An 18138-nucleotide genomic window follows, 5' to 3' on the forward strand; every position below is an offset into this window, starting at 1 on the left:
GCGTTTGGTGTCTTCGTCTCTTTGCCATATAATGCAGTCTTCGAAACCGTAGCGAAATTTCCGTGACGTCGTCTTTCTCGTCTTCTTATTTCTCGCGTCATCGACGATCTTCCTCTTTGTTTGCGCGCGGACACGGCCTGATAAAGCCATGGCTCATTGTTCGTCTGACGGATGTCAATTGGGTTAGTTCCGTCTTTTTATGCATTCTCGTATGTCACCGCGCGTCATGAAAGTATTGCGAAAATCGAATAATGACGTCAAATGCGTCATTCTAATTGTTTGTAGAAAGAAGGAAAGAAACGATGGAGAAAGGAAAAATATCGATTTTGCTAAATAATTAGGAAAATGTTGGGACTGAATTATTTTTTTACTGTATTATTTGAAACGTTCTATTTTACCGTCTCAATTCCATTATTAATATTATATCGAAATATAATTTTTGTATTTCAATAATAATTTATAGACTCGCGTGTTTCATTTGTTGCGACAACAATTTCGCTTCATCCATATTCGTCATAATAATATATCATCGTACTTTACATTCGATAGGGATGTAAATGTATTGACAATGACAATTGGCGCAGCATGATGTGTTAAAAATGTCTTAGGTCGTTCCTTCTTTTCTCCCGTTTCCGCACGTGCAAGTGCGAGAAACGCGTATCGTGGTCGCGTGCCGTCTCGTATCACCTTATCGGCTTTATCACGTCTTATCGGGTCGAGGTAGTAGTTTTGTACGACTCCGCGTTAAGATACCAAGGTGTCGTTGTGATCACGAAACGTGAATGATTTATCACGATCTGTTCGCGATTTTGTATCGGTCGTTTTAATGCCATATGAGAGGATATCGATTTCTTTTCTTATTAATAGAAATAATAATAATAAACGAGAGAGAGAGAGAGAGAATATATTTTAGAGATTCAAGATTGCAGATGTTATTTTACATAACAATCGAATTGCGATATTCTTATCTTCCGAAAAAATATTCGATAATTTTGAAAAATTTTCTTCAATTCTTTGCCCTTTTACGTTATCACAATTTCCATTTCTCTTATATAACAGCGATGTTTTACATACATACTGGTATATATACCGTGTCGGTTTCTTCTAGAGTCAGGCATTTAAACACTTGCATTTTGAGGAACACACGGGGGGGATGTTTGCACATTTTATGATGGGCATGCAGACTGAGCCCACAAATTCATACTCAAGAATGCCTCGTGAAAGGAATAAAGGGCTCTTTTCATCTTTCGTATTTTTTTTTTTTTTTTCGGTTTCTTTTCGGAAACGTTCGCAAATCTATGAAAAATTTTCATCACTTTGATAAAAATTAGACAGAAAGAAACGAGACGATTATAATCTCTTTGATATTTTTTAATATAAATATAAACAAATTTCTAAAGGCTATAAAAATAATTTAACTTGGCCATCTGCAATGTTTGGTATACAATAAATTTTACAATCAAATTACAATTCATTAATTGCCATGGAAAAAAAAAATAGTGAATCAATTTCTTTATCAAATCGTTTATTTACATACATAAAGTAGGTACTCGACGAGCGTCAAAAATTAAACGCGGGATCATTAAGGATATGAGAAAACGTGACGTTATGCAGATTAGCTCTATCTTGAGCCGCGGGATGAATGAGCCTACGTACGATTATACAGCGCGATTGTATTATCTTCTATTTCTACTGTGCCAACGCGCAGAGTTATCATAAGCGTGCGTAGTACGCGCGAACGGAGTACGCGATTGCGGGCTTTCTATCGTCTTTTAAGAGTCCCATAGTATCCTAATCTGCAGCGGCGGCCACACAGCCTTCGGTGCAGATTTCAGTGGCAGACACCGCGACGACTCCATTGGGCGAGTTATAGCAGCGTAAGCGGTTTCGACGGCATTGACCGACTGCGCAAACGGAGAAGAATATTTAACGAGAAAAAATATAAAAAAAAATATTTTTACGTAAACTTTATGAAGTATAAAAGAAAATAACGTTTTATAAAATGTCGAGATATGGATAAATCATATATTATCAGGGTGTCTACCCTCTGAAGGAATATGGAAAAACTTGAAATTCTCAGAGAATTTGATTGGAACTCGGGGAATATGAAAAAAATCTCTCTTTAATCATCTTGATCTTTATTACGTTTTGTATTTTTATTTTTAGTAAAAAAAATATTAGACGTAAGATATTAATATGTAGTGAAGATATTGTACAAGCTAAAATTTTTTATCTTAACGAAAACTAACCAGGTCTCTTTTCAGTTGTAAATCTAGCGCTTGGAACTTAAATAGTTTTGTGTTCATCCTTTGTATGAGCGAAAAGCATTAGAAAATCTATACGATAAAAAAACTTGTTTCAGAAAATTGCACCAAAAATATCTTTAAAATATTCCCTTTACCTGGAGCTTTGAAGAAAAATTCTTGAAAGATCAAGGAACTTTTCTTACAAGATTTGAGTAAAAGAGAGAGACACGGTGATTATAGACTCTCCCTCTTCCCGGATACAGCATCATCTTGGATGATCTTTTTAATGGATCGCGATTGCGCGTGCTGATATATCGGTTTCTCGCAATCGTTTTCGTACGTGCCTTTTTTGAATGACGACTCGATCGTCGTGAATCATTCGTTGCGCTTTGCGAAAGTCGTTGGCTGATGATAAATTACGGCTTTTGCGAGCAACAATTCGGATTGCGGGGCGGAAAATGCGTCGCTCCTGCGGACGTTGCGCGCGAGAACACCTGGCCTTCCTCTTATCGGAAATAGGCAGAACGCACCCAGCGTCATACCTAGTCCAACGGCAGTGTCTCAACTCCTCTCCTATCCACAATGCACTCCCTGTTCCTTCGCGTGATACTTCTCATAAAAGTGTCCTTACTTTACCTTTCCTGTAAAATTCTAATATATAGATAGAAAGGAAATGTATATTAACGAAGTTGCAAAATATATATCTCTGAAAATTGTTCTCATTTCTTCAATAATTTTCTCTTCTTTGATTCCAAGACGAAGTGCGCGAGTACGTGTAATTCCGTCAATTTCCACATGTTATCGTCGATTTTTATCTTATCTAAATATATTATCTCTATCCAAGAGAATCGATCGTGAGCTACTACCAGTTTTAGCAGAGAAAAAAAAAAGGAAGGAGGAAGATGAGGATTCGAGAGGTGGAGATAAAGAGGCCATTCAATCTCTGAAAATCTCGTCGTAAACCGCATCGACATATATAATACATATTATATATATATATACGGATATATATATATGCATCGCGTTCGTTCGTATTGCGCATAACAGAGACTGTTTTTGTGGGGGTCTGAAAGATAAGAACAACCTCTGGCCCCGATGTACAAAACCTCTTCCGCTCATCCAACTCGCTCTCTTGGCTACCATTCAGGAGCGGTATCGCCGATTCTCGTCGCGTATATATATATCTCGGATAATAAACGCGTAACGGTGTCTCCTGTGCCGTCGATAATTTACAAACGCATCGTATTGCACGCATCATATAACGACCGACAGAATTTTCGACAAATGTCGGCTTGTTGAAAACGGAGACGCGAGATGGGAGTATGTATGGATATGTGCATGTACAACATATACAATATATATATATATATATATATATATATATATATATATATATATATATGTATAATAGAGCAAGTATTTAAAGAATATAATATTTGAAATAGTTAAAGATAAGATATCAGAGAGACCCCTTGTGAAATATTAATATAAAGGATGATAATCCGGTACCCGGTCTCTTTTTACGAGATATCTTTACGGGATCGTAGAGCTTAGTTATTGAGATTTTTTTTTATATAGATATAAAACACATATATCGATCTCATATAGAATTTCTGAGTAAATATATATGAAATGAAATCCGCGCGTAAGTACAATAATAAAACCGTTGCGGAATCGGAGCCGATCGCGGACGCCTTTCTTTGTCGATGCTGATCATATAGTCATTTTACTCTTGCAACAATGGGGAAAGGATCCTTCTCTCTGGCTGTCGTCGGCCTGACGAGTATATTTTCTTCGTCGAATGATTAATCGGGGTCGCGGCTCTCTGCATCTCCTCGCCGTAGATAATATGGGGCGGCTAATTCTTTTCCGTCGATCTCTTTAAAAGTCTTTTATTCCGAGTTTTGCACTCGAATGAACACTCATGCACAATTATTTTACATATATATCGTAGTGATATACAACTTTTCATTTTACATTTGGCATTTTTATCGAATAAAATTTTCATTATTAACTAAAATGTGAAAATACATTTAATCATTACCGATCGATGAAATAGGACTATTTTCACGATTGTTCATTATCTTTTAAAAATATTTAAAGAATAATCTTTAACGGGCAAGAAATATTATCGGGCGATAATATTTACCAGATTACCCTGTATATTAGTACGTAAATTTTATTTATATTATTTCGAACTATAATTGAGTCGAAGTGAATCGTACTTGGACCTTGTGCAAAAATATGTTTTTTAATAGAATTCGTCGAACGGCAACGGCCAGATAAACCAACGAGCCTGACCTTTCCAATTTGATTAGGTAATGTCAATAAGGTCGGTTCAATGTTAAACGGTCGATATACTGTCTTCAAGGGTGATATTTGAATGAGAACTTGGCGCGCTATATCGATTCATTAATTCCCTAGGGTTCAGGATATTTTATTATCCCGATTAAAGTACAAATCGTGCATAATTTTCTTTTTCTTTTTTCTTTTTTTTTTTTAATATATATATTAATTTTAAATAAAAGTGTGTGAATTAAATGGACCCGATAATTTTTGGAGAAAGATACAATAATTTTTTAAAATTATTTTTCAAAGAAAAGAAAGTAACAAGAATCATAGATATACCGTAAAATCGCGGAATCTCAGCGTTGAAATGGGCCGAATACTCTTTGATTCATATGACAATACGGTTTGGATCATTTTTTTAAGCCGCACGCGAATTTTTAAATACAAAAATACATATATTAGTCATATGGTTATATGATATCTGGACTTTTGTCGGATGAGTATATAGTCACGAGTTAAGATCAGATCGGTTTTGCGGGGCGCACGTGATATTCTTGACGTTTCGTGTGCCGCACGTTCACGCGACACACCGATTACTCAGCGGCCGGCGTGGACAATCGAGTTACGCATCAAATCGTCACGATCGGCCCATATTGCATCGCTCGAGGTCAGGACAATGGTCTATTGAGAGCGCGAGAGCGTATACGTGCAGTGCGTCGCATTTCGCTCTAATTAATTGAAAAGTAACCAAAGGCAACTTTCGATCTATACTTCAATATCTTAGATTTTACAGGCACGAAAGGAGAGAAGAGATTTTTGGAAATTGTACACATCGAATATAAACCAAGTATTATTGATAAAATTGAAGACTAGGATCACGCTCTTTGATCCTGCTATGATCTCTATGGTTCCCGATCATTAAAAATAATATTTTTATCTTCGTGAGGAAAAGAGAGAAGGAGCAATAACAGCTCGCGAAATCATTCTCTTTGCCCTTATTAAGCCTCTTTTCTCCTTCTCTCTCTCTTTCTCTCTCTCTCTCTCTCTCTCTCTCTCTCTCTCTCTCTCTCTCTCTCTCTCTCTCTCTCTTGCTCCTCTTCGTACGCGCAGTAGTGTCCGTTCGTGCGTGAATGCGTGAGTGCGTATACCACCATTAACGACGCGTAGATAAGAGCATATGTAGTTATTTTTGTAACGCACCGGCTTAGCAACAGTTTCTCGGTGTCATCGTGTCCGTGTGTCCTACGCCTCTGTCGAATCTCGATCGCTCTCGATTTTTATTGCGCGATTATTATACGTTCGTGATGGTCCATTCGATTATTCGAAAGAAGACGGACTTGCAACGGAAACGATCCATCTGTTTTTAGCGACAGGTTAAACGACAAGATTTGTCTTACGTTACATGAATTTATATTAATATACATATTTAATTAATATTGATATTTAATTAATATCGCACTTATGTAGAATATAGTGTCCGTACAATTCAAAACCGTAATTTTAAGGACAGATTCTCAGAATCACTTTGAAACAGGCCTTTTCTTACAAAGGATATCATTTCTCAAAACTTTTCAAAATTTTCCGATGCTTGACTCACACCATTCTTGGAATCTTAAAAAAAAAAAAAAAAAAAAAAATCGCTGTAATAAATTAGAGATTTAAAATTGTAATTACCACACACTGACAATATAAAGAGACGATAAGAGTGGGGAAAAAAAAAACGATTGATGTTTTCTTTAAAGCGGATTCCGAAATATTTGATAGCGCGACGCGGATCTTCGATAAGATGCGCCTCGCGATAGATGAGGCGTTTGAATGCGTTTTTCTAAAACATTTCGTTTATAATTATACGTTTTATGATATCGTACATAGAGATACGCGTTTGTATATAGTACGCGAAATCGTGTATCATCGTATACGAATCTATATTTCGGGTCGTCACGTAACTTACCGTCGATCATTTGTTTACAAAGTAAACAAATTTATAACTAAAGAGATATAATACAAAGTGATAATATGATATTTTCTCATCTTCATCATTAAATATCTTTTAATTGAAATAACATGTAAGAATTTATGTCAGTTAAATGCAAAATGTTAATTTTACGTTTATGAGTATAATTTAGTTTTATGGAAACTTTCACATCCATTCCCCCCCCCCCCCCTAAATAAAGTAAAGAAAAGAGATATTCGAATTTACACATATCGAGAACTCATATTTTTGAAAGGTTTCACAAACGATTATAGAGATAAATTTTCTATTGATATTATTGTTTATATTCAAGATAAAAGACGTCATTAAACTCTTTTACCTGCTATCTCCATTGTCGCTTGCTTTCTTTAGGGCAAATACGGATTTTGAGCTGTTATATGCAGTCTAAATTGGGTTTTACTTTCTAAGAACAAACACATTCGTATAACATATCGACCAAGATAGTCAACAAGTCCGTTTGCGCGTAGTGCTGATCGAGTATGTCGGTGCGGCGGAACCAGAGTCCAGGGAGGCAGTCGTCAAGGAGGAGGGGAAGACGGTGATGGCGATAAAGAGCGAAGACGTCATCGAGAACGAAGTCGAACGGCAGCAGGAGCAGGAGCAGGAGCAGCAGCAACAACAGCAACAACAGCTGGCGGCGTACGTGGCGAACGAGGAGAGCGGAGAGGAGAGCGGTGTGGGCGTGCTGGAGGCGGGACAGCCGGAAATGGAAAATGGCGTCATGATACAGCCAACCGGTGCCGAAGCGGTCGCTATTGCGGTCGCCGCCGTCGCCGCCGTCGCCAACGACGGTCATGTCGACGAGGATCCCAACGCCACTTACACCCTCCACGAGCTGGGCTATCATCCCGCGCACATGATCCATCAGAGGTGAGTGAGCCGGGGCGAATGTCCCGATCAGATATTACGATTAAATATCTTGGACGATGGATTCGATCGTCGTTATTCGCACCCCCGTTATATTGGCATCTTGCAAAACAACACAAGAACTTTTTGGTTTGGTATTTAATTTTCTTCCCTTTTTTCCCGGATTAACGTTGATACTATGATTTCAAGAAAATGATATCGAATATTCGACGAAGATTTTGCAAGATTATGTGAATAAAAAAAGTCCTCATATTTATATATTTACTATATAGATGAAATTATTTTGCTTTCCGCTGTATTTAAATGAAACCTAAGCAAGAAATATTATCATCTTGATCAGTCTTAATTTATCGATAAATCAAATCAGTCTATTAATCGCGAAATTTTCTCATCATGCGTTAATTGAAATATCCTTTCTATTTCTTTTTAACCCCCAAAGTTTCGGGGGCGGCGACATGAGAGAGGAACAACAGATTTCGCAGCCGCCCCACCAAACGCACCACCAACAGCAACACGATGCGCACCACCACCGTCAACAGCAGCAGCAGTACGTTCAGCTCGGGGCGAGAGAGGTCCCGGTTCCCGAGGGAGGGGATAACCGGCACCCGACGGAGGTTTCCGTCGCGTCGGAAGGACGCCGCGTCGGCAGTCACATGCCTCACTCCACGATGCATCGTTACGGTACCGAGACGCTCTCGTCGACGACGACGGATCATCATCACCATCAGCAGCATCAACAACATCACCATCTGTCCGAGATGCATCAGCACGCTGTCATCGCTCTATCATCCGCGCATCGTCATCTGCAAGATTCACAGCAGCATCAACATCATCATCAAGAGAACGACGAGGACGTGGATCGAGGTGTGAGCAGCATCACCGCGGCCATGAGGGGCGCACGGGGCGATTATCTGGGAGTACTCTTCACGAATCTCGCAACGTCGAACGCCACGTCGAGCAACAGTGGTGGTAGCAACCATCACCATCACGCGTCGCACCACCTGGAGGACGTGCTGTCCGACGAACCGTATCTTCATCAGATTCGCGGAAGCGCCCCGCCGACCAGCAGCGGTAACGGCAGCGGTGGCGGAGGTTCGCCGTCGGTGAGAACCGTCGGTGGTTCCCCGACCTCCAGTCACAGTCCGCATGACGATCAGGACCTATCGTCACCACATCGGCAGGCTCAGGAAGCTGGTTACAGCCCCAGTGATCAGGGCAGATTGCAATCCTTTACCCATCTCACGGCCATGCAGCCACCGTCGGTGCAGACTAATCACGGATTGCAAGAGGCCGAGCGCGTCTCCGATCAGCAGCTGTACATGGACTCCATCTACACGCATCATGCGACCGCCGGTACCCCGCATCATCATCAGGATCAGCACGACCAGGGCTCCTCCGCACCGCACTCGCCCAGTCCGCTTTCCAGGTTAGTCCTTATCGTTATCGTTATCGTTAGCGTGTCGCGGACGCGATGTGTCAGATGTGAGCGAATTGATTTTAAAATCGTCCGATTCCCGTCATTGACGATGCAACGATTCTTCTCGTGGAAAAATCTAATCTCTAGACAAATTTTTTTTTTAGTATCGATAAGTTACTTAGATATGAGTCAGTGAATAAGACGAGTGTTAAACGCCAAGTTCTTCGAGGAGACGCGATATTGCTATTTTAAGACGAGAGCAGATTCATAGTCAAATTGTATTATTGTGTATCGCATCGTTCGTTGACATCGTCGCGATATTTTTCTACGAGATCTGCGGTTGTTTTTACCGGAAAATAGTTTCGCTCGAAGTTCACGATTTACCGGGAATCGATTGAGCCGCCGTCTACGAGACGATCTAATCTGATGTATGTGTCGCGTCTTATCTCGCGAATAAAATAAGATCTCAATTAGAAACTGCAAAATTATAATACGTCTTTCGATATCCCGACTGCGTTAATATGCAGTATATTAAAGCAGTAGACTCGTTTCCCGCGGTCAGATAAACGGAAATCATCTCGGCACTTTCATACATAATATAATCTAGGGATGACCGGTCGATTTATCCGCAGGCGCGATTTAAATTTCAGTCTCAAGAAATTTCTTTCAAGTATTGGCGGTATGATGAAACGTGCCAAAGCCGTTGCGTACAAATGTACGCGATCTTTATCGCGCGCGCGCAAAAATATTTACTCGCTGTCTTAAGGGCTGTTTCGCTTCGCGGAGGGCTGTGTGCGTAGGCGATACAAGGCCGAAACAAAGCGAGACCGTCGGTGGAGGATTATGACGATTGCCCAGCCCTATACTAACAGCTATGTGAAAGCGAAGGTTGTCCCCACTCTCGCCGTCGTGTTTGTTGATTCATCTCGGGCACGAGCCTTCGAGAATTTAGGTATACTCGAGGACCTCTCTAAGGTGTATGTATGCGTGCGTGGACGTCTTTTCGACACTCTATTCTCTATTCCACCGCGATCCGCTCCAATGCAGTTTCTTTCGATCGTTCATCGTCGATTAATTTGTTGTAATATTTGTATCTTTCTCTTCTTGCTTGTATTTATATCCTCGTTGATAGGATTTTTTTTTTTTCTTTTATGTTTATCTATTTCTTAAAAATTTCAATGCACACATTACCCGGAATTATAATTTTTCGGTTTGACTATAATCTATATCTTAACGCTATTTTTTTTTTTTTAATATTTTTAATAACAATAATTGATACGTTTATACAGTATCGAAATTTTTTTATTTATTATTTATTTTTTTTTTTAAATAACGAGAGAAATATACGCCAAGATATATTGGCGGCGGTAAATGACAAACGAGGCATGATTTTGTGTCCGGATTTCGCGCTTTTCTCTCGGTGGCCCTGTTTGCCGACGATGAGGGTTCGTTCACCGATCGAAGTGATCCACGGATCGCATTTTGTTTGCCATCCTCCGATTCCGGGAAGAGAACGAGACGGATTGCAAGAATATCGTCGAAGGCATCGTGCGTCATGGGATCCAAGGTTCCACGTTGATTCACTCGATCGACGCGCCGCATTCGCGCACACAATGACCGCTGGATTTATCTTTACCGCGCAAAGTATAAATGGGCATCATGTTCAAGGGAAGAAACGCACCTTTGGCAAATAAAAAAAATTTGCAATTTTTTTAATATCAATTCGCGGAAAACAACAAAAAAAAAAGAACCAGTTAACTCCACTCAAGGTATCGATATAATTAATATGCGACGATCGCGACCTAACTCCCGATGCATAGCGGTCATATTATCGCAATTCCGCAATTTATTTTCTCCGCGATCACAGTATAGCCATGTCTTATCTGATGTGCTGAATCTGCATCCGATAAGGATTTTATTGACCGATCAATGCGATTGACTGATAGATTTCCACTCGACTGCCACTCCGCAATTCTACGAAAAGAGATCGGTCGGCTGACCGCGCTCACTTTCATCGCTGCCAATGTAATCGAGACGGAGAAAGATAAAATGAGAGAGAGAGACAGACAGACAGACAGAAAGAGGAGGGGGAGGGAGAGGGGGGGGAGGAGGAGAGAGAAAGAGTGAGAATTATGTTTAAGAGTTTCGCGTTTGTCGATTCACTCACGCACTGTACACGTGTCACGGGCCACGACCTTTCAAATTTTGATATCGAAAGTTCGAGTGCAGATCGCGCGCGATCCGCTTCTTTTTGACGTTGTTTTTGTGACCGATGTGAGAAGATTACGCCGGTGCAAAGAAATTGATCGTCCCTATTACGCAATCGTGTATACATTGTGTAAATTTATTTCAAACTTACATACATCGAAATAAAAGTTATTCGTTATTATTAGGCATCAATCTTTTTTGGTTATCGTAATAATTTATCATTTATATAATGTAACAACGCTAGTCACACCCGTATAATCTAATACACAGGATTACTTAAACTATCCCCTACGCGATGCAACAATTTATATTAATCAATCAATTATAGATAATAAATATTTCTAGTAAAATGAAGAGAAAAAGTTTGAGCAGCTCACTCTTTCTCGCTCATCAGTTACAGAGAGATTCTGGGATGTCTTAAAATCTTATGAGTAGCTTTATGACTTGTATAATTATGTTTCAATTTATTAAATTAAAGCCATACAAACAAAGGAAATATTAGTTATTAAAATCTCGATTTGAAATATAATTTATGCAGTTACAATACGAGGAAAGAAATTCGAGAACTAACGAATCATTAATAGTGGCGCGAAGTTTGTTGTGTGTAGATTATTTGAGTGTTTACAGTTCATAAATACGTCCACACCGGATTCTACGAATCACGTAGGATGGAAATCCTTTGTACTAGAACAAGGTCATATTATATACAATCTATTCAATCTATTTATTTTCTGTTTTGAATTTTTTTTCTCCACGTATACTTATTAACATATTATTCTTTCATATCGAGATCATTTTAATTGTGATAGTTTCTTGTCTTTTCCCTCAAAAGAGTTTTGAAATTAATATCGGTTAATGAAAAAGCCATTTCGGCGGATGTAAAATATTCTGTACAATCGTATATAACTGCATTGCAATTTCTCGTTTAAAACAATTACAAATACACGATCCCATTATCACGAGACACGCGTGCAATATACACAGCTGTCTCTACATCTGAAGGTGATTCCAGCATTTGTTTTTCTTCGCCTATGTCCACGTGCGGTCGTCTTTCGATGCGAGCATGCCGGCGGAAGTGGCACGTGGTAGATTCCACTTGAAACGAAGCGATTGAAACAAGCAATTGCTTGTCATTCGGGATAATTCATATTGGATTTTATTCTAAGATATATATGCAACTATATACAAGATGTCCGTCCTTAAATATCCGAGCAAATATCTCACAATTGATTGAAGTTACAAGAAAGTCTAATTAGAGAAATTAGCATAGTTTTTAATCCGTAATAAAGCGCATGTAAAAAAATATTTTTCACTCGTAACTTTTTCAAGTTGTGAAGGTTACCCCCCCCCCCTTTTTTTTTAATGGAACCCGTTCTTTTTCATTGCATATTCTTATAGCCCTTCTTGAAACCTTTTCAAAGCACTATAATAAATAATTATTTCATTAAGTATTTTTCGAGTTCTGGCATATTTTAATGAAAAAATATTTTATTCTAATGTTTTGAGACGGTCTCACGAAGGGCTATAAAAATATGCAATATAAAAAAGAGGCGGTTCCATTTAAGAAAACGATGGTAACCATTATAATTTGAAAAGGTTACGAGTAAAAAAATTTTTTTTTTTTTACATGCGCTTTATTGCGGATTAAAAACTGTGCTAATTTCTCTTATTAAACTTTCTTTTAACTTCAATCAGTTGTGAGATATTTGCTCGGACATTTATGGACGGACACCCTGTATATATTATATATTCAACATAAAATTAATATCTGATTATCATATCGAAATTATCCGGATCATATTTGAGGATTAATCTTATTTTATAAATTTATTAATTCGGACATCGACTCTGTCTATTATATAGGGGGGAAAAAAAAAATTACAAAATATGTTATGTTAATGTTATTATGTCAATATGTCTATTATTTAAATTGCATGCAATAAAAAGACGAGAGATTGGACAATATATACAAATAAAAGAACAATTTAGTATGGTACGAAAAAAAGAAAAAGTTTCATGACTCATATTAAAGAATTTTTTTTTTCAATAGACGAGAGAAAGTCAGTCGTGTCTGCACGTGCGTGGCGTCGCGGCGGCGGTCCCTCCGGGCAGGGACAAAAGCGAACGTTCGTTCGCTAAACGAGGCGTAATCGACGGAGAACCTTCAGATAGTGGGGGCGTCTCGAGTGGTAGATGACGTTGGTGGGGGATGCCCTCGTGACAGGCGCGGTCGGGGAAGACGATGTTGGAGCGCATTGCGAGAGAAATGCGATCGCCGACGCGATGTATCTTCGATAAGTAGGGAGGGGAGGAAGAGACGCGTTAAAAATAATAAGAGTGGGGATAATTGTCCGCCGCCGACAGGAGGGTCCCCACCGGTGGATCTGCAGGAACTCATGGGTGGGGAGGGAAGGAAGGGGAAAATCCTGACCACCTTCGAGCGAGGTCCTCCGGACTCCTCCGATTCGGCTCGACGTTTCGTGCATGCCGTTAGATTATATTCCGCTCAGTTCTTGTCTGCCCGGTGACAGATACGGGGCTCCTCGGATATTTTCTTTTATCCTTCACGACATCATTATTTTTTCTCTCTCTCTCTCTCTCTCTCTTCTTTGACATCTTTATTCCTTGCGACGGAAAGAGCTGAGGACGGGCGCGCACGGTGGAAGAGACACGAGGAAAGGAGATACATATCGAAGCATATCAATCTCGACCAGTCACATCCGCTAAAGATGCAGTGAGTTTTTTTCTAATAAAAAATTCGGGAAACCTTTGAACAGTTTATAACGCATGCGCTTGTGTCATACTCGGCATTTTTATATCTTCTCGAGTGACGCTTCGTATGGGCTGTTTATTTATAACGTGATGTGGAATTAGCTAAATTCTGATAAAATAAGATCGTTATATACATTACGCAGATTTTGGGTAAAACTTGGAGGGATTATGTAACCGTTATATATTACGAAGATAATTATACATAATAATTTGTATCTTTTTTTCTTATCATTTATTTTTAAATTGTTTAAAATATTTTTGCTATATATATATATATATATATATATATATATATTCTTCTTTTCTTAGTATTATATCTATTATTGTATCTAATAATCATATTATACACGATGAGATAAATATTTTACACAAATAGCTATTGATTTATAAAGACGTGAATTTATGTATCGTAAATTATTATTTTTATTTATTTTATTTCTTTGCAGCGCGCTCCTTTGTGTCAATCGTATTACAATTTGTTATTTATTCTGTCTGTTAGTAATCGCACATGCATTATGTACACACTATATATACGCTTGATATACGCTTAATCAATTTGCCATTTTGGCTGCGCTGCTTTTTTTGCCTCCATCGATTAAATATACTTTCTTCAAAGAGAGAGAATCCTTCGTTTTATCGCAATCTGGTTAAAATAAAAATAAAGCACGAGTGGCGAACCGATAATAATTGGCGCAACTTGCAGCCAAATAAATGCGATGTAAAGAATATACACATATATATATATCGCGTTATTTTTTCCGATATTGATATTTAGCACGCTGAAGTTTTGCTGAATATTTCTGTAAAATCTCAGATGTCACATGATTTTCCTGCACGCGATTATATATATATATATATATATATATTTTATGTATATATATATATATATATTTTTTTTTATTTTAATTCTATATCCGATGATTTTTTATTTTATATTTAAGTAGCTGAAACTGGAAATGTCTCTATATATCGAAAGAATGATATTTTACTTTTCACATATATTTTGGATTTTTTATTCTCGTCTATTTTTGGAAATGCAATTTTTTTTTCACCACTCTCTCGTATATTATACACGCAAATATTAAATTCACACACCAGCGTGATTTATTCTCGCGCTCCGTAATACAACCCTGACCGTATAAAAAGATCAACTACGATATCTTAACCAAGTCTTCATGCGGCTAAGCAAATAAGAAATGTTGCCCTTCTTATCTCTTGTCATACGAGATATCTACCGTGTTACAAGATTTTCGAAACGACACGCATCTTTACATATATAACTTAAAATATTTCCTATATATAATGTTCTCACTGTGCATATTTTCTATAACTAAGAGTTAAGCCCGCTTTAGAAAATGTATAATTCGTGACAGAATTCAGCATAGAATTCTATTTATAAACTTATGTGTCGTATAATACAGAAAAGAATTTAAAGAAGGAAAATATACCCTGTATATAAAATATAGATTAGAATATACACACATTAAAATATATATGCTGGAACATAAAATTATAAATAGAATTCTGTCTTGATTTTTTCCGCGAATTATAGATCGTTAAAACGAAACTTATCACAAGAGAAAAGTGAGGGAATTATTTTGTTACTGTGGCAGTGATGTCTGATTAAAATTTTTTTAACGATGCAAATCAATCAAATTTATTTCTATTTATTCGTAATTTTATTTCTCATTTGATCACGAGTATCCTAATGAAATTTTATCTCAAGATTAAATTTTATTCGTTATATTAAAAAAAAAAAAAAAAAAAAAAAAAGACTATGGGAGAATTTATCGCGTTTATTTCAATTTCTGATACTTCAAAATTCAGTTTCATCACATTATAGATTTGCGTCGTGGAATTTCAAATCGTATCGATTTGGGCGATATCCGTCGAACAAACGCGCACGCACCCTTTATCCGATGCGTTTATTCGTCTCTCGGAATTTATCGTGCTCATCTTTGCCCGCAACATTCTCCTCCTGCTCTTTCGCAAGCCATCGTGAGAAGCGTCTTATCAGCTCGGTGGATTCAGATAGTCCTACGGCAGCAGGGCTATAACCCCGTCGACATTAAACTCGCTATATTGGATTTCGCGAAATTCGCACTCCTCGACCGTGAAGAACCCTACGTCTTTCTCCGGTGGCAAATACAAATGGCGTAATATCTGTCGCGCGTTTATCTCTTATTTATTAAATAAACTTGTGGCGCTACGTAATTCCGATGGGTTGATCTGGAATTTCTTGCAGGAATGATCGAAAAGTTGAGATATAAAAATCTCGTTAAAAAAAAAGAAACTAATTAACTTCTCTCCCTTATGCAGCAATAAGTTTATATCGACTTGTATATTTTCTTTCAATCATAGTATATTATTTATTAAGGGAAATTCTCGAGGTCGATCTCACACACATTGATCTCTTACCGATTGTCTAAATAATCGTCGCGACATTGTTACATCTCGCGGGAGAGGAAGAGCTCGAGATCGAGATTACGGTCGGCAACGGTAATTAAATAAAAGTGCGGCGATGGTTCTTAGAAGAAACCCGAGATCGACTATTGAGCTCCCCGCGCAGTCGTTACGCACGCATAGAATATGCGTGCACGCACACGCCCGTGGGCCGTCCATAAAGTCGCTCTCGATTCTCGTTAGCGTGACGTTACGTCATTGAGCATTACTTTCCTCAACGTTAGACCATCATCATGCGTGCCTGCCAAGCGCATTATAAAATATACGTAGAGGCCACAGGATATTCTCTCCCTGTTGCAGTAACAATGAGGGGGGGAAAAAAAAAAAAAAAAAATAGAATCATTCGTTCGCGCACTCTTGCGCTTATCTTAACGTAAAACAATAGAGTTTCGGAATTAAAAATAATGACGTTATATCCCGCATAATTGAAAGATCATTATCGAATCGCAAACGTCAAAGAATATTGCTTTTCTTCGCACGAAAGTTTTTTTAAATATGTTTTCACGGTTAATTTTGATTACATCTTGGGCTATACATATCGTAATATTTGTGGAATGTGGTATATATTTTTTATTCTAATTTATCCACGCGCGTGACCTTTCATAGTTTTGTCGCAAGGAAGGTTCCTTGCGTCTATATAACACGTCACCGATCGCCATCGGTCGTTTACATGGTGAAACGCATTAAGCGGGATGCGGATCGCACGGATCGCTGCACCGAGCATGTAATTGCACGCAGCGCGTGCCCGTCTAATATCGTTTTCTCTCTCTCTCTCTCTCTCTTTCGTATTTAGTGGTTTACAAAGTACCCGGTTGCACACGCGCGAACCATCCGGGATACGCGCAACCAGTTTTTCACGAGGAACGGGCCTCGTATTGCATCGGACGTTCTGTCGCACTTAGTACGATGCACTTAAGACGCATCCTCGTGCCCGTCAAGCTCGTGTCAGATGTACGACACATCCTAAGACAATCGAAACCGTTAGAGGCACATATTTACGGCATCGTCGTTGAAAAATGCACTCGCGCGACCGCTTATTTTCACTATCGAGAACGCGTATTTTTACGCGAGATTTCCGGATTTCGGTGAATTTGTTATAAATTTTACGGATTGCAAAACGAAAGTAATTCATCGCATAATGATTGGGAAAATTTAAATATTTTACTCGCGTTGGCAACAATTTCTTTTCTCTCTTTATTCTTCAACTTTATATCTCATTCCTGTGTTGTTGAAAATATTATAATTCGATCGTCGTTAATACTCGACCTTTATCGCCATAACCTGCCTCAATGTTACGTAAATGTAAATCGCCTAAGCAGATTTCGCGAGGGTCAGATCACATTTGGTGTCGAGTGTCTCTCGTTGTTGCGCTGCAAATTTTATATTCGTTACAACCTTTACCGGCGAATCGGTATATATTGCCGATTGCTGGCCGTGCACTTTTGCACGCGAGTCGCAGTTTTCCTATAGTTATTCACGTGCCGTTCGCATATGCTGCGGAAAAAAACATAGGATAAAAAATTTGAGCTAAAATATTAATCGAATTTATATACTCTAAATTGTCAAATTTCTATTCGTCCATTTTTGTGTACAAATTATTATTATTATTATTTTTATTAATATTTCTTATCTTTATTAGATTATTAAAATTTCTGTCAATCTATATACATATATATATATATAGACACATTATATTTATATACATATATATAGTCGCTTTCATGGATTTTTTCTTTTTTTCCTGCCTTGAAGTTTTGCGTACGCGCTTATCGATGTTTCTTTCTCCTGTGGAGCGGCGGCCAGATTTGGAGGATACCGTCGTAAAAGAGCATCACGGGAATCGTCGAATTGACATCGCGAAGGTGTGCTTCTGGACACGTACG

At 38.4% G+C, this 18138-nt stretch overlaps 1 protein-coding gene across 6 annotated transcripts in view; it reads left to right on the forward strand.

The window, feature by feature from the left end:
* Positions 1 to 18138, forward strand: part of LOC138940226 (box A-binding factor) — a 56921-nt gene that overhangs the window by 24229 nt on the left and 14554 nt on the right. For 3 of the 6 annotated variants that reach the window (XM_070309014.1, XM_070308921.1, XM_070309102.1), the window contains 3 exons: positions 6996 to 7398; positions 7835 to 8821; positions 13659 to 13754. In XM_070309014.1, coding sequence (XP_070165115.1) covers positions 6996 to 7398; positions 7835 to 8821; positions 13659 to 13754 — 1486 coding nt within the window. Of the gene's footprint in view, positions 1 to 5686; positions 5909 to 6995; positions 7399 to 7834; positions 8822 to 13658; positions 13755 to 18138 lie in introns of those variants that run through there. The other 3 variants (XM_070309184.1, XM_070309261.1, XM_070309338.1) reach the window with 2 other exon arrangements.

Source organism: Polyergus mexicanus, unplaced genomic scaffold (assembly GCF_030449975.1).
Source record: "Polyergus mexicanus isolate NDT 795.1 unplaced genomic scaffold, iyPolMexi1.0 SCAF_1, whole genome shotgun sequence".
NCBI classification, from domain to species: Eukaryota; Metazoa; Arthropoda; class Insecta; order Hymenoptera; family Formicidae; genus Polyergus; species Polyergus mexicanus.